Source organism: Stegodyphus dumicola, chromosome 2 (genome assembly GCF_044657685.1).
Source record: "Stegodyphus dumicola isolate Sdum_Otavi_A_Nest chromosome 2, ASM4465768v1".
NCBI classification, from domain to species: Eukaryota; Metazoa; Arthropoda; class Arachnida; order Araneae; family Eresidae; genus Stegodyphus; species Stegodyphus dumicola.
Genome location: NC_140769.1, coordinates 107,260,578 through 107,279,669, shown reverse-complemented (window position 1 = coordinate 107,279,669; position 19,092 = coordinate 107,260,578). Strand labels below are relative to the sequence as shown.

The 19,092-nt window shown below is 36.2% G+C and overlaps 1 protein-coding gene and 1 non-coding gene across 5 annotated transcripts in view; one reads left to right on the top strand and one right to left on the bottom strand.

The window, feature by feature from the left end:
- The window catches only part of LOC118185464 (DNA-binding protein RFX6-like), a 169,261-nt gene that overhangs the window by 21,753 nt on the left and 128,416 nt on the right, over positions 1 to 19,092 (top strand). For all 4 annotated transcript variants that reach the window (XR_015039520.1, XM_085811010.1, XM_085811011.1 and 1 more), the window contains exons 3-5: positions 3,717 to 3,840; positions 4,783 to 4,844; positions 12,861 to 12,938. Coding sequence is in view for 3 of the 4 variants with exons in the window: in XM_085811010.1 (XP_085667136.1) it covers positions 3,717 to 3,840; positions 4,783 to 4,844; positions 12,861 to 12,938 (264 nt within the window). In the remaining variant the exon portion in view is untranslated. The remainder of the gene's footprint in view (positions 1 to 3,716; positions 3,841 to 4,782; positions 4,845 to 12,860; positions 12,939 to 19,092) is intronic.
- Positions 17,184 to 17,256, bottom strand: TRNAA-UGC (transfer RNA alanine (anticodon UGC)). Its single transcript has one exon. It is a non-coding gene; the product is annotated as a tRNA-Ala (tRNA).

Sequence of the window (19,092 nt, the reverse complement as noted above, 5' to 3'; positions counted from 1 at the left end):
AAAAAATACGATGGCTTTGCTCTACGCGAACACGCAACCTTTAATTAACTTTCTGCAATTCAGGATCTTTTTCTCTAGACCAGTACCTTCCAGAACATTCGCGCCTATTACATAACCGCTACTATAAATAACGAATGCGCGCCATTTTGCGTCAGAAGCTTTCCTCCCCCTGTGCTGTTAAAACCTACGCTACTGCTCCCATCTTCCTTTCCTCTACGACGCAGTAAATTTAAAATAATCTTCTTTAGCAACGAATAGAAAAGGTAACGAAAAGGAAATCTGCTTCTGAAGCTATGGAATAAATATTTGTAATTAAAAGCTAAATCATCGTGTCTCGTCATTACCAATTTGCAAAAACTATGCCTGAACTTTGATGCCAAGCTTCATCACGACTGCCGAAATATCACACACACACACACACACACACACACATATATATATATATATATACATATTCTTTTTAGTCTTTTTCGTTGTGTTTTTCCCCTTATATTTATTTTTTAATATTAGTTTATCACTATTTTTTTTTTTAAATTTTATTATCGTATAATTTTTTTTTCTCTCCCAAATGCTAAACGTCGAAATATGCTAAACGCACAGAGTAACAAGAAAATTAGTTTGAATAATGTAAGAACCTAGTGAAATACGAACTTGTGCACTATGTAATATTTTATGTAACATAACAAACAGTACGAAACTTGGTAATGTTTGAAGCTGTTTCAGTAAATGCGTGTCTGTTGATCTTTTTTTTTTTTTTTTTTCTTTGTTGGAATGATATTAGTTCGTTTGGCACCCCACCCTTACGTAGGATATCATCTCGACGACGAGAGGTAACTAACAAGAAGAAGTTATCTGAAATTATTCGTAGTTACAGAGTATGTTTGTAATTCGGTGTATGTTCATAGTTTTAGTGTAGTGCCATAAATGTAAAAGCTCTTAAGGCCGAAGAGGACGCACAAAGATAGGGATGACTACAATCCCTTCGTATAGTGTCTTTGAATGAGCTGGAGGTAACACGTCAGTATACAATCCGACACTGAGCGCATCGTATACCAGACTTGTAACTAGCAGAAGAGGCAAAAGAATATGATTAAATTACTATTTTATTAAGTTACCTTTATAGAGTATACACTGATAAAAGAATCGACATGGGGTAAGATCGGCATCGGTATACAATCGACTTAACAAAGAAGTCCGCAAGGCTTGTAATTAGCAACGCTGAATAAATAAATAACTTTAGGCAATTGCATTCAGCATAAATTGACACTAGAATAGAATCGACATTAGCATAGAATCGGAAACAAATTCTTGAGCTCCTGCGTCGATCTTGTGACAGGAGATCTATCGATCCTATGCAGTGATAATTCTGTGTCACATTTCCCGAAAATCTACATCCATAGCGACAATAGCTTCATAGGGGAAGGGGCATCTGTTTGAAGAAGAAGAATCGAAGCTTAGAAATGTAAATATCAGAAACGGAATGAAATAGTTTGATGTCGAAGACTAAAAATGTCGTTGAATTGTTGTTGGTATCATCTACATCACCATCTGTATCTGTAAAAGCCCTGAATGGCTTCTAAAAGATCCATATTTTAATCACATCTATTGTAAATGGTCTCCTTCATAGATTAATTAAAGCAATGTAGGTAAAAATTACCTGTTTCCATTTGTTGAATGATCTAATGTTTCCTGGCATTCATTACAAAGAGTTTTAAGGAATAAAGATATAATAAAGAATTTTTCGACTAATGAATGACTAACTTATACTATCAAAAATCTAGGTATTTTTAAGTGAGATTTCTTGAAAAATTCACTGTGCTCCTCAATGATAATCCAATCCGTCTTTTCACTTTACCGAACTGATACACTGATCATTTCATCGCAAAAGTACTTGGAAGGCATGCCTTTTCCCATTTACATGCTTCTCCACATCTAACGGCGAATGATGGTAGTCAACCAATCCAAGCTGATGCCGAGTTTTCGTCTCCCACTTTTTAGTTCAGTACTACTGGAGAGACATTAGAAGTTGTAAATCAAAATGCCCTTACTAGAAGTCGAACATGGTATCGCCATTAAACGACATGGTATGCAAATCATTGCAATAAATAAGCTGTAAGTTCATACATTCAAGCAAATCTAGCGCCAAACAAGTGGAATAACTGGATCAACCACCCATCTGGAAGCTCGTCTTTTTCTCCCTGTGGGCCAAATTTATATTTACTCTAAAGCTGCTATAAGACTGGAAAACCATTCCCCAGATTATTCCATAAGGTCATTTTTCGAGGAATGTTTGCTTCCAGTAATTTTACGTAGTTATGCTATATAGCTGTATCCCGTGATCCTTCCTTACTTTTGAATAGTGTATCTATGCGAAACACAACGTCAAATGAAACTTCTTCGCCATCTTATTAAAATATTATGGTTATTAAAATATTGTGCTCTGCAGGTATTTTAATAATATATTTATATTATTAAAATACTTCCAGTTCAAACTCTTTTTGGGGAACATAATTCTAATTTTGGGGAACACAATATATAAGAGTTGCCGACTGCCTTGTTTTTTATGGGTGTGAAGTCAACTAATGAACGAAAATTTAAAAAAAAAAATATTTTTTTCTGCTTTGTTATTTTATTTCACCAAAAATTCTGTAGCTTAAAGAAATATTTTTATTTCGCTAAACAAAGTAGGAACAAAATTAATTATGATTAATGATTTTTAATAATTAACCCAGGTAGCACGTCTTCAAAAATATACGTATAATTTTGGTGAAATAAGGGTATGGAATTTTTTGCACGTTACTTTTACGAAATTTATACGAATGAAAAAGGCTGAAGTTACTGTTGACTCTTGATCGTTATTTTCCTCACGTTATTTTTACGAAAATTATACGAATCCGAATGTACTGAAAAAAAAAAAAAAAAATTACCGTCATAATGGTATATTTTATTCGTCACTTTTACGCATATTATACGAATCCGAATGTTCTGAAAGTAACTACTGCCTTTATGGTATATTTCATTCGTCACTTTTACGGATATTATACGAAGTCTAAAGAGACTGAAAATTAAGTTTATTAATTCAAAATATTTAGTGTATTTGTGACATTTCACTTTGTTTTCCTTTTCCACGAACATGAAAAAATGGGCATTCATATATGAGGCTAAAAGTTTTCTATGAATTTTAACATGTGAGCTAAATCTTTACGTGCATTTTTGCAAAAAATTATATTTTCTTAATTTAAAGATCTTCAAAATAACTTATTTATTTTCTTATTTGTTATTTTTATTCATATCAACACTTACATTAATTTACACAATTTAATTTCTTATATGAAAATCCTATTACCCATTTAACTGGAATAAGCTGTATATTAAATTTGTGTACTTACCGAGTTTGGTACAGTACTCGCCTTATTTTATTTAGCAAATGTGGGTAATTAAATTGGAATAAGACTAGCAAATCTTTCATGTCGAGGAATAGAATAATAAATAGAGGAGAAGATGCTGGAAAATGTTTAACTTCTTGAACAATAGTTTAATGTAGACCAAAGGATCATTAATTATAATCAAAGATATACTAATATTTTTATTTAATAATAAATAATTTTTTCCCAGATGAGAAAGCATGAGAAAATTGAAAATTTGCCAATAACATGATTTATGTAATCTACTTTACTTATTGAAAAACTGTCGTTCATAAAATATTTTATTGGCAGGCTAAAAGACAATTATTGTCCTTGTCCCGATGTTTGCCTGCCGAGAGAAATAGTTTATGACCATTACTTGGAATACTGCAAAGGCAAAAACATTGTACCGACCTGCAAAGCAACATTCGGCAAAGTAAGTTCTTATTACCGTACTTATTACCGTACTTCTTCACTTCTAAGACTTCACCGACTCTTTAATTTCAGTATCCCGAACAAAACACATCTAACAAATATGTATTTTCGATAACCGATTTCGATTTATTAATTACAATAATATACAAATTGAAATTAGTAATTCCAAAATTCTTTGGAATAACTAGTAATTTGGAAAAAACATCTGTGATTCCAAGGAAACACCAAGATTTTTAACACAAACGCTATTTTTTGAGAAATTTACATTGGATAAAAAAGTTTGGAATGGAAAAAATACATGGTAAAAAACATTTTATATCTTTTAAAAATATTAATTCTATTTATATTAACTCAAAAATTGTGTTAAAAAATTAGAAACTTTTCTCTATTTGTGATATCAATATTTCTTTGTTAAGAATGAACAAAAATCACAATAGGTAACTTAACACTTTGTAATGTACATTAATTGAGCAATCAAATTCTACTATTAAACGTATAGAAGAAAAATCTTTTTATCACATTAAACACTGGTTATTAAAATAGTTATTTTAAAATTTGAATGAAATATTTTTCGTTAGATCCAGTTTTAATCGTAAAGCACGTTTCCGAAGCGTTAAAAATATTTTGCAGCATAACAGAATAAACATATTTTTCAGCTATGTTTTTCTCCTAATTTAGGGAGATATTTAGATTTGATCATATTTTTTTAAAAAAAGAAACATTGGACACATTTTCTTCTTCTTTTGTTGCTACTTCTTATTGGTAACCAATATATTAATTAGTTTGAAAGACTGTTAGACAATATATTAATTAGTTTGAAAGAAGAAATATATATACAGAATATATATTTAAAAAATGTTCACAAATATATAAGAATATTTCTAAATGCTATTTGGTAAGCTTCTCTTATTTCATATGATACTGATATTTCGTTTAATTTCAGCTCATACGCAACACTTTCCCAGATGTCACCTCCAAACGATTAGGAGCTCGTGGCCATTCAAAGTAAGTATAATTAAAATCTGTCACAACAGTCGCAAAACAATATTATTCACCAACATATCCTATTTAGCTTTTCGTGAGTTATGCTGTTTGAAATATACTGGAAGTGTAATGCATGAAGCTGTATTTGCACAGAATTTTCGAGATTATATGGTCAGAATTCAGTTATTGAATAAATGTATACTGCGAAAAAAAAAGGGGAGGACAGTTCTGTATCTCCCATTCTACTGGGCCGACTGACAAAATTCAAATTGCGTTTTTCATGTCTCGAAAGCTCGACTTAGGATATATATTAGATTTATATATAGCATTGTTCTAACTTAGGTATTTTGACACAAAATCGGACTTTTTCTGAAATAACAGGCAAATTGTTTTATAGATTTTGATTCTACGACTGAAATTATGCCTAGATATTTAATTTTGTAAAATTTCGTGTGAAATTTACGAAGAAATTCAAAAATTTAGCTTGGCGCAATTTTTTCATTTTTCGCCGAGAATAATTCACTTGGCGAACTTCTTAATATATGGCAGCCTATTTTCCTTTCCCTCCCATTATGCCGGAGCGGAAAAAAGGCACCTCGTTCCCACCCATTGTGCATGACGGGAAAAAAGTCACGTCGTTCCACTTTCAAATAATACTAACAAAGTATCTAAACCACCTTTGATGTTTTATCGCTTTCAACAAATATACCAAATTTCAAAAGGCGCCAATATATAAATTCACGTATATCTTCGAAAATTTTGATGTAAGTCTACTTTAAGATGATGATAAAAATTTTATAGTTTATAATTCAAAAATTTTTTGAAAAATTTATAAAAGTTATTTAAAAATACAAATTTTAAAAATAAATCATAAAAAATGCGTGAATTTTATTTGGAATGAATCTGAATTTCGAAATGTGAAAGGAAGAACAGAATAAGTTTAATAAAAAAAGAAAGATTAATAGATATATACTAAACTCAATTAACATTTAGGAGCTAAAATTTTGAGAGCTAATTTTTTAAAAACTACCCTTACGATTTTTACAAAACTTTTGGCAGTTTGGCATAATTTGAGTCGTAGAATCGACTCAAATTATGCCAAACTGGAAAAAAATTGGCATGCTATTTCAGAAAAAGTCCGACTTTGTGTCAAAATACCTATATTAGAATAATGCTATATGTAAATATAATACATAACCTAAGTCGCGCTTTCCAGACATGAAAAACGCAATCTGAATTTCGTCAATCGGCCCACTAGAACGAGAGATATAGAACTGTCCCCCCCTCTTTTTTTTGTTTTTGCGCAGTGTATATAAATAATTTAGATTAAATTCAAATAGCCCGAGTTACTAAAAAAGAATTCTTCAAAACGTTGTTTTAATACACAGAAGAAAAAAAAATTCCTTCGTTTCTCAAATACAATTTATAGCAGCATTGAAGAAATATTTCAAGCAAAATTTAAATACGGGTGAAGGATTCGAAACAGGCTAAAACATTTTTTCCCAAATTCTTTTTTGTCATTTCCCACCAACCTTTCTAATATTCTGATGCCTGTCACTAACGTATACATAATTTTTTATAGTCAAAAATTGAATGAAGCCTAAATGACAACTTGCTGAAGACACGGAACTTAGGTTTTAAAAAGAAATCGTCAAGAAACTGTTAAGAAAAAGCAGTATGTTAATTTTAAAAACATATAATAGAATAGTAGAATAGTTTATTAAAATTCTATTTGTAGAGTTTAGTGTATTTTGCAATCATCCAAACTCTTGGTAGACGTTAAGCGAATTATCGATAAGTCTGAAGTAACAACTGATACTTGAGAAGGGTGTAAAAGATCTTTTATTTAAAAGTAATGAGAACAGAATTCGCTCTTTGTGCTTATAACTAAGTCAGCCACCTGTGGCGAGATAATATAAAGAAATAGTAGGTCAAATGTAGTATTTAATTTCAAGTAAGCTAGTTGCCGAAGGTTACACAAATCCATTTAACTCGAAGTTGGCTCAAAATTTAATCGACGTGGATATCAACTATCGGCAGTTATAATACAAAGCCGACAACTACAAATCTTTTCTTATCTAGCAGTCCTAGTAACGTGGCCTTGAAAGGCAGAACTCACCTTTCTTACAATCATAAACCTTACTTTAAGTACACGTGAACTAAATTTGTATTCTGCCGAAAAAACGGAAAGGAGAAGTGATCGTAAGTATCCAAAAGATAAAATAACTGTTTAATTAATATAAAGGGAAAAATAATTTGAATGAATGTCTTTTCTGGAGTATTTTAATTATAATTATTTAATAACGTCATGGTACAGTGTGAAGACACTTATAGATGAGTCTACTAAATTCAGTGAGACCTGGAGCATGAGGCTTGCTGAGATTTTATATTAGGCTCCAATTTAGTCAGCTTCAATCTCAAGTCTCTTCATTTACTGATAATCAAGTGAATTTCTTTTCTTCAGCAAATAATCATTTACGGCAGTAAATCCACTTTCAGCTAAATATGAAGATGGAAACGGTAACAACAGGTTTCTTGCAAAATTGCTTGAATTTGGATATTTAATTTCTGAATTTCTGCTTCGTCACAAAGTTATGCCATCCCTCCTTTTATATAGGGTACTCCATCAAGACTGCCCAAATTCTGCACAACCAGATCTCTCGCTTGGAATACATTAAAAATGCTTAAAAACTGTACTTGCACGACACATAGTTTCTGAAATAAATGCGAAAAAAATATGACGTCATATCCGGTATAAGGGAAATAAACTTTATTGGAAACATAAGCATGGATATTTGTGTTACGTTCACATAGGAAGATGTTTAAAATGTCTATCGGGCATATCGAGGCATGCATGCACGCTCTATGGAATGATATCAAGCCGTCGTTTGAATCGTATTTAAAAGCCCACAATTAGTAACTACCGGGAATCTTCGCATGGTGATAATGTATTCTGTTCTTTAATATTGTGACATGTACTTTTAACTTCAGTCAGTGTAATGGTAATGCTTGGAAGCTAACTGGAAAAAAAAGAAAAAAAAAAAAAAAAAAAAGAGTATATCGGTCGTTATCCATCGCGTTGTCCTTCCGATGCCAATGGTGAAAGAACGCACAGCGGGCTTATACCACCACAGGATGATGCAGGTTTCTTCTACCCATTTTCCACCACAGGACGGGTAGAAGAAACTTTCCGAATTCAGCACATGCGCACTAGCCAGAGAGCTGAAGGAGAGTAACTGTACTGCGCATAGGCTATTATGGTCAGAGAGGTTTATAACCATTTCGCTACGCAACCATACAATACATCCAGAAGCGACGCAATGACTTTTGTGAATGGCTATTGCATTAACATGAAGCCGATAACGTTTTCATTGCACATATTTTATGAATTGATGAAGCTTGCTTCAGACGTATATGTGGTCAGAATCCCATTTTAAGCAATTCGCCAGCAGAGACATCAGGTTCGCTGGTCTGTACATGTGTGGGCCGGCACACTAGGCAGTCGCATGATTGGACCATATCCTGTTGCCTGAACGACTCACGGTACATTCTTACTTGGTATTTCTCCGTGAACTATTAGCAAGCTTCTTAGATACATACCCTTAGCGGTAATATATGGCTTGAGGTTCCTGCCTGATGATGCTCCTGTACATTTCAGCTCTCATGGACATGATTGACTGGATATGGAATAACCAGGCCGCTAGATTGAACGTGGGTGTCCGGTTTTATCCCAGATCACAATCCCCAGATCTGACCTTTCCATTTCTTCCTGTGGGGATATCTGAAGGAACTAGTCTATCGAGACTTAGTTACTACAGAAAGTGACTCGGCTGCTCTTCTTCATACTGCGTATACTTTAATGGATACCACGCTGCTACAGTGGGCACAGTCAGCCATTCCACGGCGCTTGCTTGCATGCTTCGATATGCGCGATGGACATTTTGAATATCTTCCTATGTAAACATAATGTAAAAACTGATATTCATGTTTTCAGTAAAGTTCCCTTTTGGATAGGACGTGACGTCACAATTTTCTTTTGTATTTACTTCGAAAGCTATGGGTCGTACAGGTACAGTTCATTGGATATTTTTTATGTATTCCAAGCGAGGAATCTGGCTGTGCAGAGTTTGAGTGATCTTGATAGAACACCCTGTACTAAGTTAAGTTATAAGTGACTCAGCATTTTGCATTTACGAATTTACAATCTACAAAATTTGATGCATCATTTTTTTCATCTTGGTAAGAGATTTTAATTTCAGCTAAAGGGTTGTAGAGGTACTTGAATTAAAATCAATTAAAATCAAAACTGCTTGTAAATCAAATTATCAAATTTGCTTGTATCAAATTTGCTTGTAGAAATAGAACTTTGTTTGCTGCTGAGTTCTAGCATTCTCACTTTCTGTTTGCTGTTGAGTCTTAGCATAATTATTTTTAATTTGCTGTTGAGTCTTAGCATAATCACTTTCAGTTTGTTGTTGAGTCTTAACCTCCTCCAGTTGTCTCTCATCATCGCTTAGAATGCGAAACTTCTTTACTTGCATTTTATTTTTCTGTTCATATTCGTGAAACTTTCAAAAATAAGTCTAGAGCGAATGTTCTTTCATCATGCTCATTTGGAAATTAGTGATTGACCCAGATTTCCTGACTACGACATTTTCTCTGAATTTCTCGGTAATAAAATTAATAATGATTAGCGTTACAGAACCGTGTTACTCTTCAATATTACTATGAAGAATAGTTCGAGTATGGAGCCTAAGTCTGAAGAAAAGATGAAATAAATATGCTCCTTTTAGAAAATTGTCAGATAAAATGGCAGGAAATGAGGTTAAGGCAAAAGCCATTGTTTAATAAGGTTAGCAATAGCGACAGTTTCACTTCAACAGGCCCGTGCGACGAGAGAAGGGGAAGTATTTCTGAAGCAAAAGAGGCTTGGAGTCCTGGGGAAAAAAAAAAAAAAAAAAAAAAAAAAACCTCAGCTGACTGTTTCTTAAATTTTTTTTTCCAAGGACTATTTTGGAAAATGAGATCTCATGGGGAGTTTGATTAAAGGTTAGCAGTAGGACACTAGTTGTTCTCCATAGTTCTCCAATATATTTTAAATTTGGATCATTTGATTGACATATCCCCCCCCACTTCTTGAAGAATGCTTTAAACAAATATGATTTGCAACTTCTTTAACAAACATTCAACCACCATACAGCCTTCACTAGATTCACCAGTATATGTTCTTCCTCTATTTGATAGAGATTAATATTAAAAAATAAGCATTTGTAATTTATTTCGATTATAAAGAAACTAAAAATTGAGGCAATCCAAAAGTACCTCCTTCAATAAGAAAATAAAATAATGTGACTTTTAATTTTTATAAATTTTGATACAAGAACAAATTTTGCGAGGTGCATATGGCCTTTTGTATTCTTACCCCCGGCTATGCCACTGATGTGCGAATTGCTTGGTAGGCAACAATAGACAACCACTTTGTTTTCGCATGTCATAAACAATCGCCCAATACAGTACACACTATTCCTTCACCATGAAACAAGCAGTACCCTCGGAGTAAAAGGTAAACTTTCAAATGGAGCTGTATAGAAAGTATAAAACTTTTAATGAACGCTTATTTCAGATTGACACATCAACAACCCTTCTTTTAATACAAGTTAAATTAGAGTAGGTGACTGGCTTTTAAACTCTGGACGAACTCATTTTCGAATCGCTCCTTTTAACAATCAAATTGGACCCTTCTGGGGTGTGGGACCCACCTTGGGAAACACCTTGGGAATTATCGAAACTGTGAAACGGGTAGAATCCTTCGGAAAGATCCGAAACTTTGTATTAACATATGCTGCCACTTCAAGTCAACAAACAATATCAATAGCATAAGAACAATATCAATAGCAAAGCACGTACAAATTTCAAATACAGGTTTGGTACAGATTCCAGATTATTGCAATGAACTTAGAAGGTCTAAGCTGCCTCTGATTGTTAGTACTCATCCATCTGTCTGTAAGTGAAAGAATTTTAGTCGGACTCTGCATAGAGTCTCGTTGCTGTCTGAGGTAGGTGGGTGACCGCTTCTACACTGACTACCAATAAGTATTTGGACACCTGTGATAGAAAAGAGAAAGGTGGTCGAATCAGAAGTGGGGTGCAAAATAATCGCGTTGCCAGAGTTGTCAGAAGTCACAAGAGTACACAACTTTACTTCGTCGCAAAAGAGTTCATCAGTGGCGAATTTAAGTAATTCAACTCTTTCAAATTTGAGAGCACTGGCTGGCTTCGCGGGCGCCATACTATCGTTCCTGCTATATTTTTAATGTTTCTTGTAGTCTTGCGTAGGATATTCTCCTTTATTTCTTCGAAGTAGACTACCTTTTGTGTAGCCTTTAGCCAAAGGATATGTATGTTAAAATTGATAGCTTCGCGAAAGCAGAAGTGGCTCCATCAGACAGTAGAGGAAAACGGAGGCTACACTGACTACCAATAAGTATTTGGACACCTGTGATAGAAAAGAAAAACTAACTTTATTCAAAATCAATAGTTGGTAGAGCCTCCACGAGAGGTAATTACAGCGTGGACCCTCCGGGGCATACTTTCCACAAGTCTTTGTTTGACAGCTAGTGGTATTTTCTTCCACTCGGCTTGAAGAAGACATAGAAGTTTCTTCACCGATTTTTCACGGGTAGTGAACTCCTGAATTCGACGATGCAACTCGTCCCAGAGGTTCTCGATAGGGTTCAGGTCTGGACTCTGGGCAGGCCAGTCCATTCGATGAACTCCATTGGCATCCTACCAAGCCTTGGTTAACGTCGGAGCATGACAACTGGCATTGTCGTCTTGAAAATAACAGGGGTCCAACCCGTAAAACTGCCACAACGTAGGAAGCACATTGTCACCCAAAATAGTGCAGTAGGCATCGGAGTTGAGCTTACCATGAATGGGGACCAAGGGTCCCAGCCCATACCAGGAGAAACAGCCCCAGACCATAATTCCACCTCCGCCAAACTTGACTGTTTGCACAATGTATTCTGGCAGGAGACGTTCTCCAGATAGACGCCAGACCCAGACCCTGCCATCCGAACTGTAAAGGGTGAACCTTGATTCGTCACTCCAAAGAACAAGTTTCCACTTATCTACGGTCCAATTTCGATGTGCTTTGCACCACATTAACCGAGCAGCGCGGTTGGACTTTGTGATCAAAGGCTTATGGGCAGCAGCACGACCATGAAAACCAAGCAGATGTGTTTCCTTACGGATGGTATTCATTGAAACAATACTCCCGGATGCCTGTTGAAACTCCTCGCGGATGAGGGCCATCGGTTGGGTGCGGTTCTTCCGAATTTCTCTGCACAGCTCTCGTCGGTCTCTATCTCTCAGTTTCGTTGGTCTGCGGACTCGGGGCGCATTCCGACAATCATCGCTCACCTTCCACTTCTTAATCACATAGGCCACTGTCGATTTTGGGTACTTCAGATCGCTAGACAGTCCCTTAAGGATCGGCCACATTTGTGATACCCGATAATTATACCTTTCTTGAAATCAGAGAGCTCCGAACTGCGAGGCATCTTGCATGCGACTAAAGCCGATGCTGTTTCCTACACGATATATACCGGCGGAGTCCGTGACGTACCTTAGGACCGAAGATATCGTCATTTGCATAGGTGTCCAAATACTTATTGGTAGTCAGTGTATAGTACCCCAACTCAGTTGTTGTCAGTTACTGCCGATAAATAATCGGCCCTTTAAACTGTAAATTCACTATTACGTTGTGATCTACCATAAGTGGTTAAAGAAAGTATTAAATTTTAAATGTATGCTTGTTGTAGTTGATTGTAGTCAGGGCGATAACTCTCTGACATTTGTTAAAGTAAATTTGTAAGCTGTTAGATGAAATTACTTAAAAACAGATTAAATACTACGATTTTAAATTCAGTTCATTTGTAGATCTGAAACACTTCAGCGTTATTTATTGCGTGTATTTTTGTTTTTCTTATGTAACTTCAGTTATCTCAAAACATCTTTTCTATTATCTTTCTTTAGATACCATTACAATGGTATTGGAATAAAACTAAACAGTGATTACAGCGTTATGTCCCAAGGAACTAAAGGTCTAACTCGGTAAGTTTGCTGTCCTTATATATTATAGTAAACAAAGCAAATAAGTTTCTTTACAAAATTTCGTGGGAGATAGTTCGGTATATCTGAGCCTGAAATAAATGCTCTCATTCATAAGCTACAAGAAATTAATAATAAAGATTCTTGATAATGCGATATAAAAGCTGTGATCGAACTCTATGTTCAGTAAGTTATCTTTGTTCATAGAAATCTGAGTGAAAGTGTCGTATACGTATTGATAACATTTTTGTTATCGAATGCCTCCTGAACTGATCAGATGTCAGTCATTCTGGACAATTTCCGGTGCATATGACAATTACATGTTTGCTTATAAATCCCATAAGGATGCTTTTCGAATCAGGTATTATCTTCAGAAGCACTTGTCGCGAAGATAAGAAACTTTTATCATTCTGCGAAATTAAAAATATTTCTTGGTCCCTTGCATACATTTATGACAAGCGTTTCATATTGTTAGGTATTTTCTTCCTTCTTTCTTACGTTACGGTACGGGTTCAAGCGGTTTGGAGTGAATAACGATGGCAGCATTTGAAGAAGTATCGAAACACTTATTAGCCAGTATTATTCAAGACAGATCCATAATCACGTTTACAGTCGTCGAAGAAATACTATAAACACGCTGAAACAATCAGCGTCACAGCCTTCAGACTATCAGGCTATAACGGTGGAGACAGCTTTACGGCAAAGCACCAGAATTCAGCTCCCGACTCTCCTCGGTAGTTCTTGGAACTCAACGTACTCTCAAGACTCTCCATGCTACAACTCGCGATGCACTCCACGATAGACTGAAGTACAACCCTAACTTGGTTCGGTCGTTCTAGGGGCTCAACACACTCAAAGATAAAACTCGACGATGCACTAACTCGCGAAACACTAAAAGACTCTCTCGATGCACTCGACGACTAGACTTCGAGACACTCGCTCACTGACTGACTCGCTAGACGAGACACTAACTCCGCACGAACTGACTTACTCTCCGCATACCAAGCAGGGTTTATATCCCAAGTAGTACATGACGTAGCAAAGACGTTGCGAAGTGGTCGTAGTAACGTCTTTGCTACGTCATCAAATAGCATATGACGTAGCAAAGACGTTGCAAACTGGTCGGAGAGGTTACAAAGTGGTCGTGGTAACGGCTTTGCTGCGTCATGTGCTACTTTTGGCTTGTGTTCGAGAACATTCTGGGCTAAACCAGTAAGAATTCGTTCCAGAAAGTTCTCCATCCGATTATGGCATATTACCAATTTTGTCCAAATGGGCGATTCCTCGCCAAACGTGGCAACCCTGAATTCCCATGCCATTTTCTGGTAACCCTAAACCTACTTTGCGGGAAAGCTATCTTACGGCGCCTGGACATTTCGTAACAATATTTTACGACGACGTTAATGACATCAAGTGATGAGTCTTGCAGTAATAAAGCCTTGAACCAAAATTCGAAACGCCAATTATTGATGGGAGTAATTTGTGAATTACGGAGTCCCTGAGAAACCATGAATCGGTAGAAAGTTAAGTTTTCTAAAAGCTAAGGGAAAAAAATAAACTAGTGAACATTATTTGTGATGTGCAATTGAGGTAAAACATCTTGGTAAACTCTGTAAAATCCTAGTGTTCTGCACTGAAAGTTGTTATGATACTTAGTTAGTGAAGGAAACATTAGGAGCCTTTAAAAGGAAATTTTTTTTGTCTCGAAGGTTAATTTGTAAAGCATTCTTAGTTCACATTTTTTACTTTGAATCTGTTTAAGAACGAGCTGTTTGAGGTGAGGTATTTTGAGAACATTTTTTAGATCCATCTTTCTCTTAATTTACAAGAATCGCAATGTTTTGAAATATCATTGTATTTCATCTTAAGAACAGCTGTTGAACATTATATGGTCCTTGAATTTTCACCATTTCCTCAGGGTACTAGAGCGGTAAGAAAAAGTCTTGGAGATAAATAAATTACTTTCGACATGTAAGTGTTCTATAATTTTTTGAAGTCATGAATAACTTAGGTAATTTTAACCCCGAATATTCTTGCCAGTGGTTGAGTGAAGTGACCGTTGAGACCGTTGAGCTGACCACTACACCACGAAGGCATGCTAAGAAGGCGTGAGAAATATCTTATATACGCCCCCTTTTAAAGGGCAAAGGGAGATTAGGGGACCGAAACACCAAACCCTGATGATGGAGAATCGTCATCCACTACCTTTTTTCACTCGACTAGGGTTCAAATCCCAGAGATCGGCTATGCGTGTGAGTTTTCGTGGTTTCCCTAATGTGTGTTATAAATGCAACCCAATTTATGTTAGAAAATCCTTCGCGAAGAAATCCCTACGCTTAGGCAAATAGTCTTAATGCGTTTTGTCATTATTCAAGTAATCCAGTCCAATCTAAGACCGAGTATTGACCAGTTTACACAGAAAAAAAAAGTATTATTATTTTTTTTATATTCATACATACAGTACATTCAGTGCACTAAAGTAATGATAAAACCTTTGCAACAGTGATTGTTACTATAGAAAACTGCTATTAGAAGATAGTGGATATCTCAAAACTATTTTAGGTGGATCGTGACTAGTCGGAAACTATTTTTTTCCCTGGTTTTTGGGATGTGAACTAGAAGGCCTTATCTTTGACAGGTGTGTGTAAATAAATTTCTTGTATTCTTTATCTTCACACAACACTTGAAAATATTCTAATAATCTCCTAAAATCTTAAAAGAGATAAGGTACGCACCTCTTGCTGAACGTGCTCTCAATCTATTCTTTCCCTTCGATCGTTCGTTTCTATACCGAGAGCTTGCTCAGGTGAAGTGGCATTCCTTCCAGAAGAATAAGAAAGAATAATAACAAAAAAGAAAGAAAACAATTATATTTCCTGAATTTTATCAAAATGTTTTTGCATATAACTTCCGTTATAATAAAATATCCGTTAATAAACACAAAAGGATGATCGAAAAGTTTCAGACTAAGTCTGTAAGGCGCGGCAGGTTATGTCCATTTGAAAATATTGTTGCGAACTTAAAAAGAATGAATTTTTTTGCTCATCTGTGAGCCTTCTGTAACTAAACACGTTTCCTTAAATCTGTGAAGCTTTGCTTAAAACGGTTCAAAATGACGTTTCTAGTAAGTTCTTTTTCATTGAGGCTTACTGGAATGGTGCCGAAACGGATAAAATTTATGGCCCATATCTTATTGGAAGACCATAAACTGCTTTACTGATAAGAATGGGCGGATATTGCTTCAAAACTACAAATAAAGATAACGTTCATTACATATTTTTAGAGATTTTACACTATGTTTATGGTTGATGCTTACATTTAATAATGACTGCTTTTTACTTTTGAATATCTATTATAAAGTCTTGTCCAAATTTCAAAACAAGTAGAAAATAATTCCGTCTCTTAGAAATATTTTTAGCTTTCAAAATCTGAAATTCAGGAGTTTGTATCTACCAGCGGCAATTCGTGTTATCAGATTGTATTATGGTAATTCAATTTATGGGACTGAAACATGAATTTAAAATCTGTCAACTCAACATCTCTGTATGCTTAGGTGAGGTGCAAGCACGGAGTATAAAGCATTATACTCCGTGGGTGCAAGTTATACTTAAAACGTTTTGCTACCGCCGCCCAGACGAGAAAATTGTTAGTGATTCCAGTTGCCGTATCGAAGGGCCCGGGTTCGAATCCTTTAGAAGACATGAATGTAAATTGTCTGTCCTTTCATAGGATGTAACGGTGGCTGCTTATTAAGTATCTCTATAATAAAATCACCACTGCATCTGACCTTAGAGTTGCCAAAGCCTGAAATGCTTAGTGTCAAACACATAAAAAAAAAAAAAAAAAAAAAAAAAAATCGCTATTTCTTTTTTACACAAGACTGTATATTTTTTGTATTACATAATATATTCTAAGTTTATGATTTAATAATTATTGTAGAAACATTAGAATTTTTTCGAAGCAGGAAAAATGAAAAATGAGCAATGCCCTCGCCGGACTAGAACCACGGACCTCTCGAACACGCGTACGGTGTAACGTGCTGACCACTACACCACGAAGGCATGCTAAGAAGGCGTGAGAAATATCTTATATACGCCCCCTTTTAAAGGGCAAAGGGAGATTAGGGGACCGAAACACCAAACCCTGATGATGGAGAATCGTCATCCACTACCCTTTTTTCTTTTAGTTCGGGCGCCACTGTAGAGACATTAGGATTTTTTGGAAGCAGGTGAGATGAAAAACGAGCAGTGCCCTCGCCGGGAATCGAACCACGGACCTCTCGAATGCACGCCGAGCATGCTGACCCCTACACCACGAAGGCATGCTAAGAAGGCGGGAGAAATACCTTATATTATGACTTTCCAATTTATAGACTTAATGAGTTTTTTCATTGCTATGATGGTAGTGGAGCCGGCTGCTATCTTCCGAATAAGGCGGGTCATAGACCTGTTACATGCTTTGAGAACGGATTAAGATCCCAGAAAAGATATAGGTGTCTATAAGGGTCTTTGCGGCATGGAAGGGCTTAAAATATTGCCAAAAATTGAAAGTCCTCTCGAGAAGTTGGTGGACACGGAAGAGGAGTGCCCAGGTCCTCTAATCCTTATCCCGATGGTTTACCTCATTAATGTCCTGAATAGCGAAATCATCTTGTAACCATTTTTATCTTGCATGCGAATGTTCGACTGGTACGTGGAGCTTTCATTTGTGCTCATGGGATTTTTACAATATTGTTGTGTTTTTCTTTTCTGACACCAATTGTTACGTTTTTCTTTTCTTCCGACACGTTCGTACGGGGTTCGTAGATTTGGAGTGAATAATCACGACACTTGATGAAGTATCGAAACACATTTTATTGGCCAGTATTGTCAGGACAGCTCTGCAACAACACGTTTTTACAGTCGTCGATGAACTACTATAAACACGCTGGCAAGATCAGAGACACAGCCTCCAGGTTATCAGGCTGTCACGGTGGAGACGGCTTCACGGCAAAGCACTAGAGTACAGCTCGCGGAACTCCAAGTACTCTCGAGACTCTCTAAGTTACAACTCGCGATGCACTCGACGACATTCAGAGCAAGGCTCCCAACTCTTCGGTTCAGTCTTTCCCGGAGCTCAACACGCTCTCTCGACGATGCACTAATCGCGATACACTAACAGTCTCCTTCGGTGCACTTGACGACCCACTCGGCACTCGCTGTCCGGCTGTCAACTCGATCGACTCCGCAGGGATTGACTCGCTAGACGAGACACACTTTCAATACTACTAACTGCAGACCAGCAGGGTTTATATATCTTTCGGCTTGTGTTCGAGAATATTCTGGGCTAAACCGGTAAGAATTTGTTCCAGAAGGTTCTCCATCCGTCCATGGCATATCACAATTTCTGTCGCCAAATGTCGCCAAATGGGCGATTTCTCGCCAAATGTGGCAACCCTGCCTTTCCTTTCTATTTTATGGCAACTATAAAACTGCTTTGTGGGGAAGCCATCTTACTGCGCCTTGACATTTCGTAACAATATTTATAGGAGTTTGTGTTCTTAGCGTTACGACAGTGCTCTATTAGTAATATCGATCAAACAAGATTTGTAACTGCTGGTTGAATTAATTTATATTAAACAACTGCAATTAGCACTATTTAACTGAAAAAAAGTATATATTATTATTATATTTAAAAAGATCTATGCAAAACTCTGAGCTATGTTAAAATGTATGCTTCCGTGGTTGCTGTAAACTTTGGCAGAATTGTTTTAAAATACCATCTGACCTGCTGGCTTCAGCTGAGCTTGACAGGTAGTAGATGGCTTCTTCCGGGATAACAGATAATTTCGAGACACTCGTCAAGTCTTAGAGTCGGTGGTCATCTTGAAGTATTTTCGGCGGATTTTCTTTTAGAATTGAGAAGTTGGATGAATCCATATTGTTACTTATAATAAAAGGATTTATTTTGAACAATAATTAAAATTTTAGATAACCTGCCTTATCGATTTTTTCCTTTCTGAGAAGGCCCACCAGCGGCCGAGCGGTAAAATCGCTGAACACTGATAGTTCGGTCTGAGGTTCGAATCCCGCGAACGGGCTGGCTGCATGGGCGTTTTCGTGGTTTTCCCCATGTGTAACGTGTATACGAGCCAGTTTCCCTTAGAAAGTCCTCCACG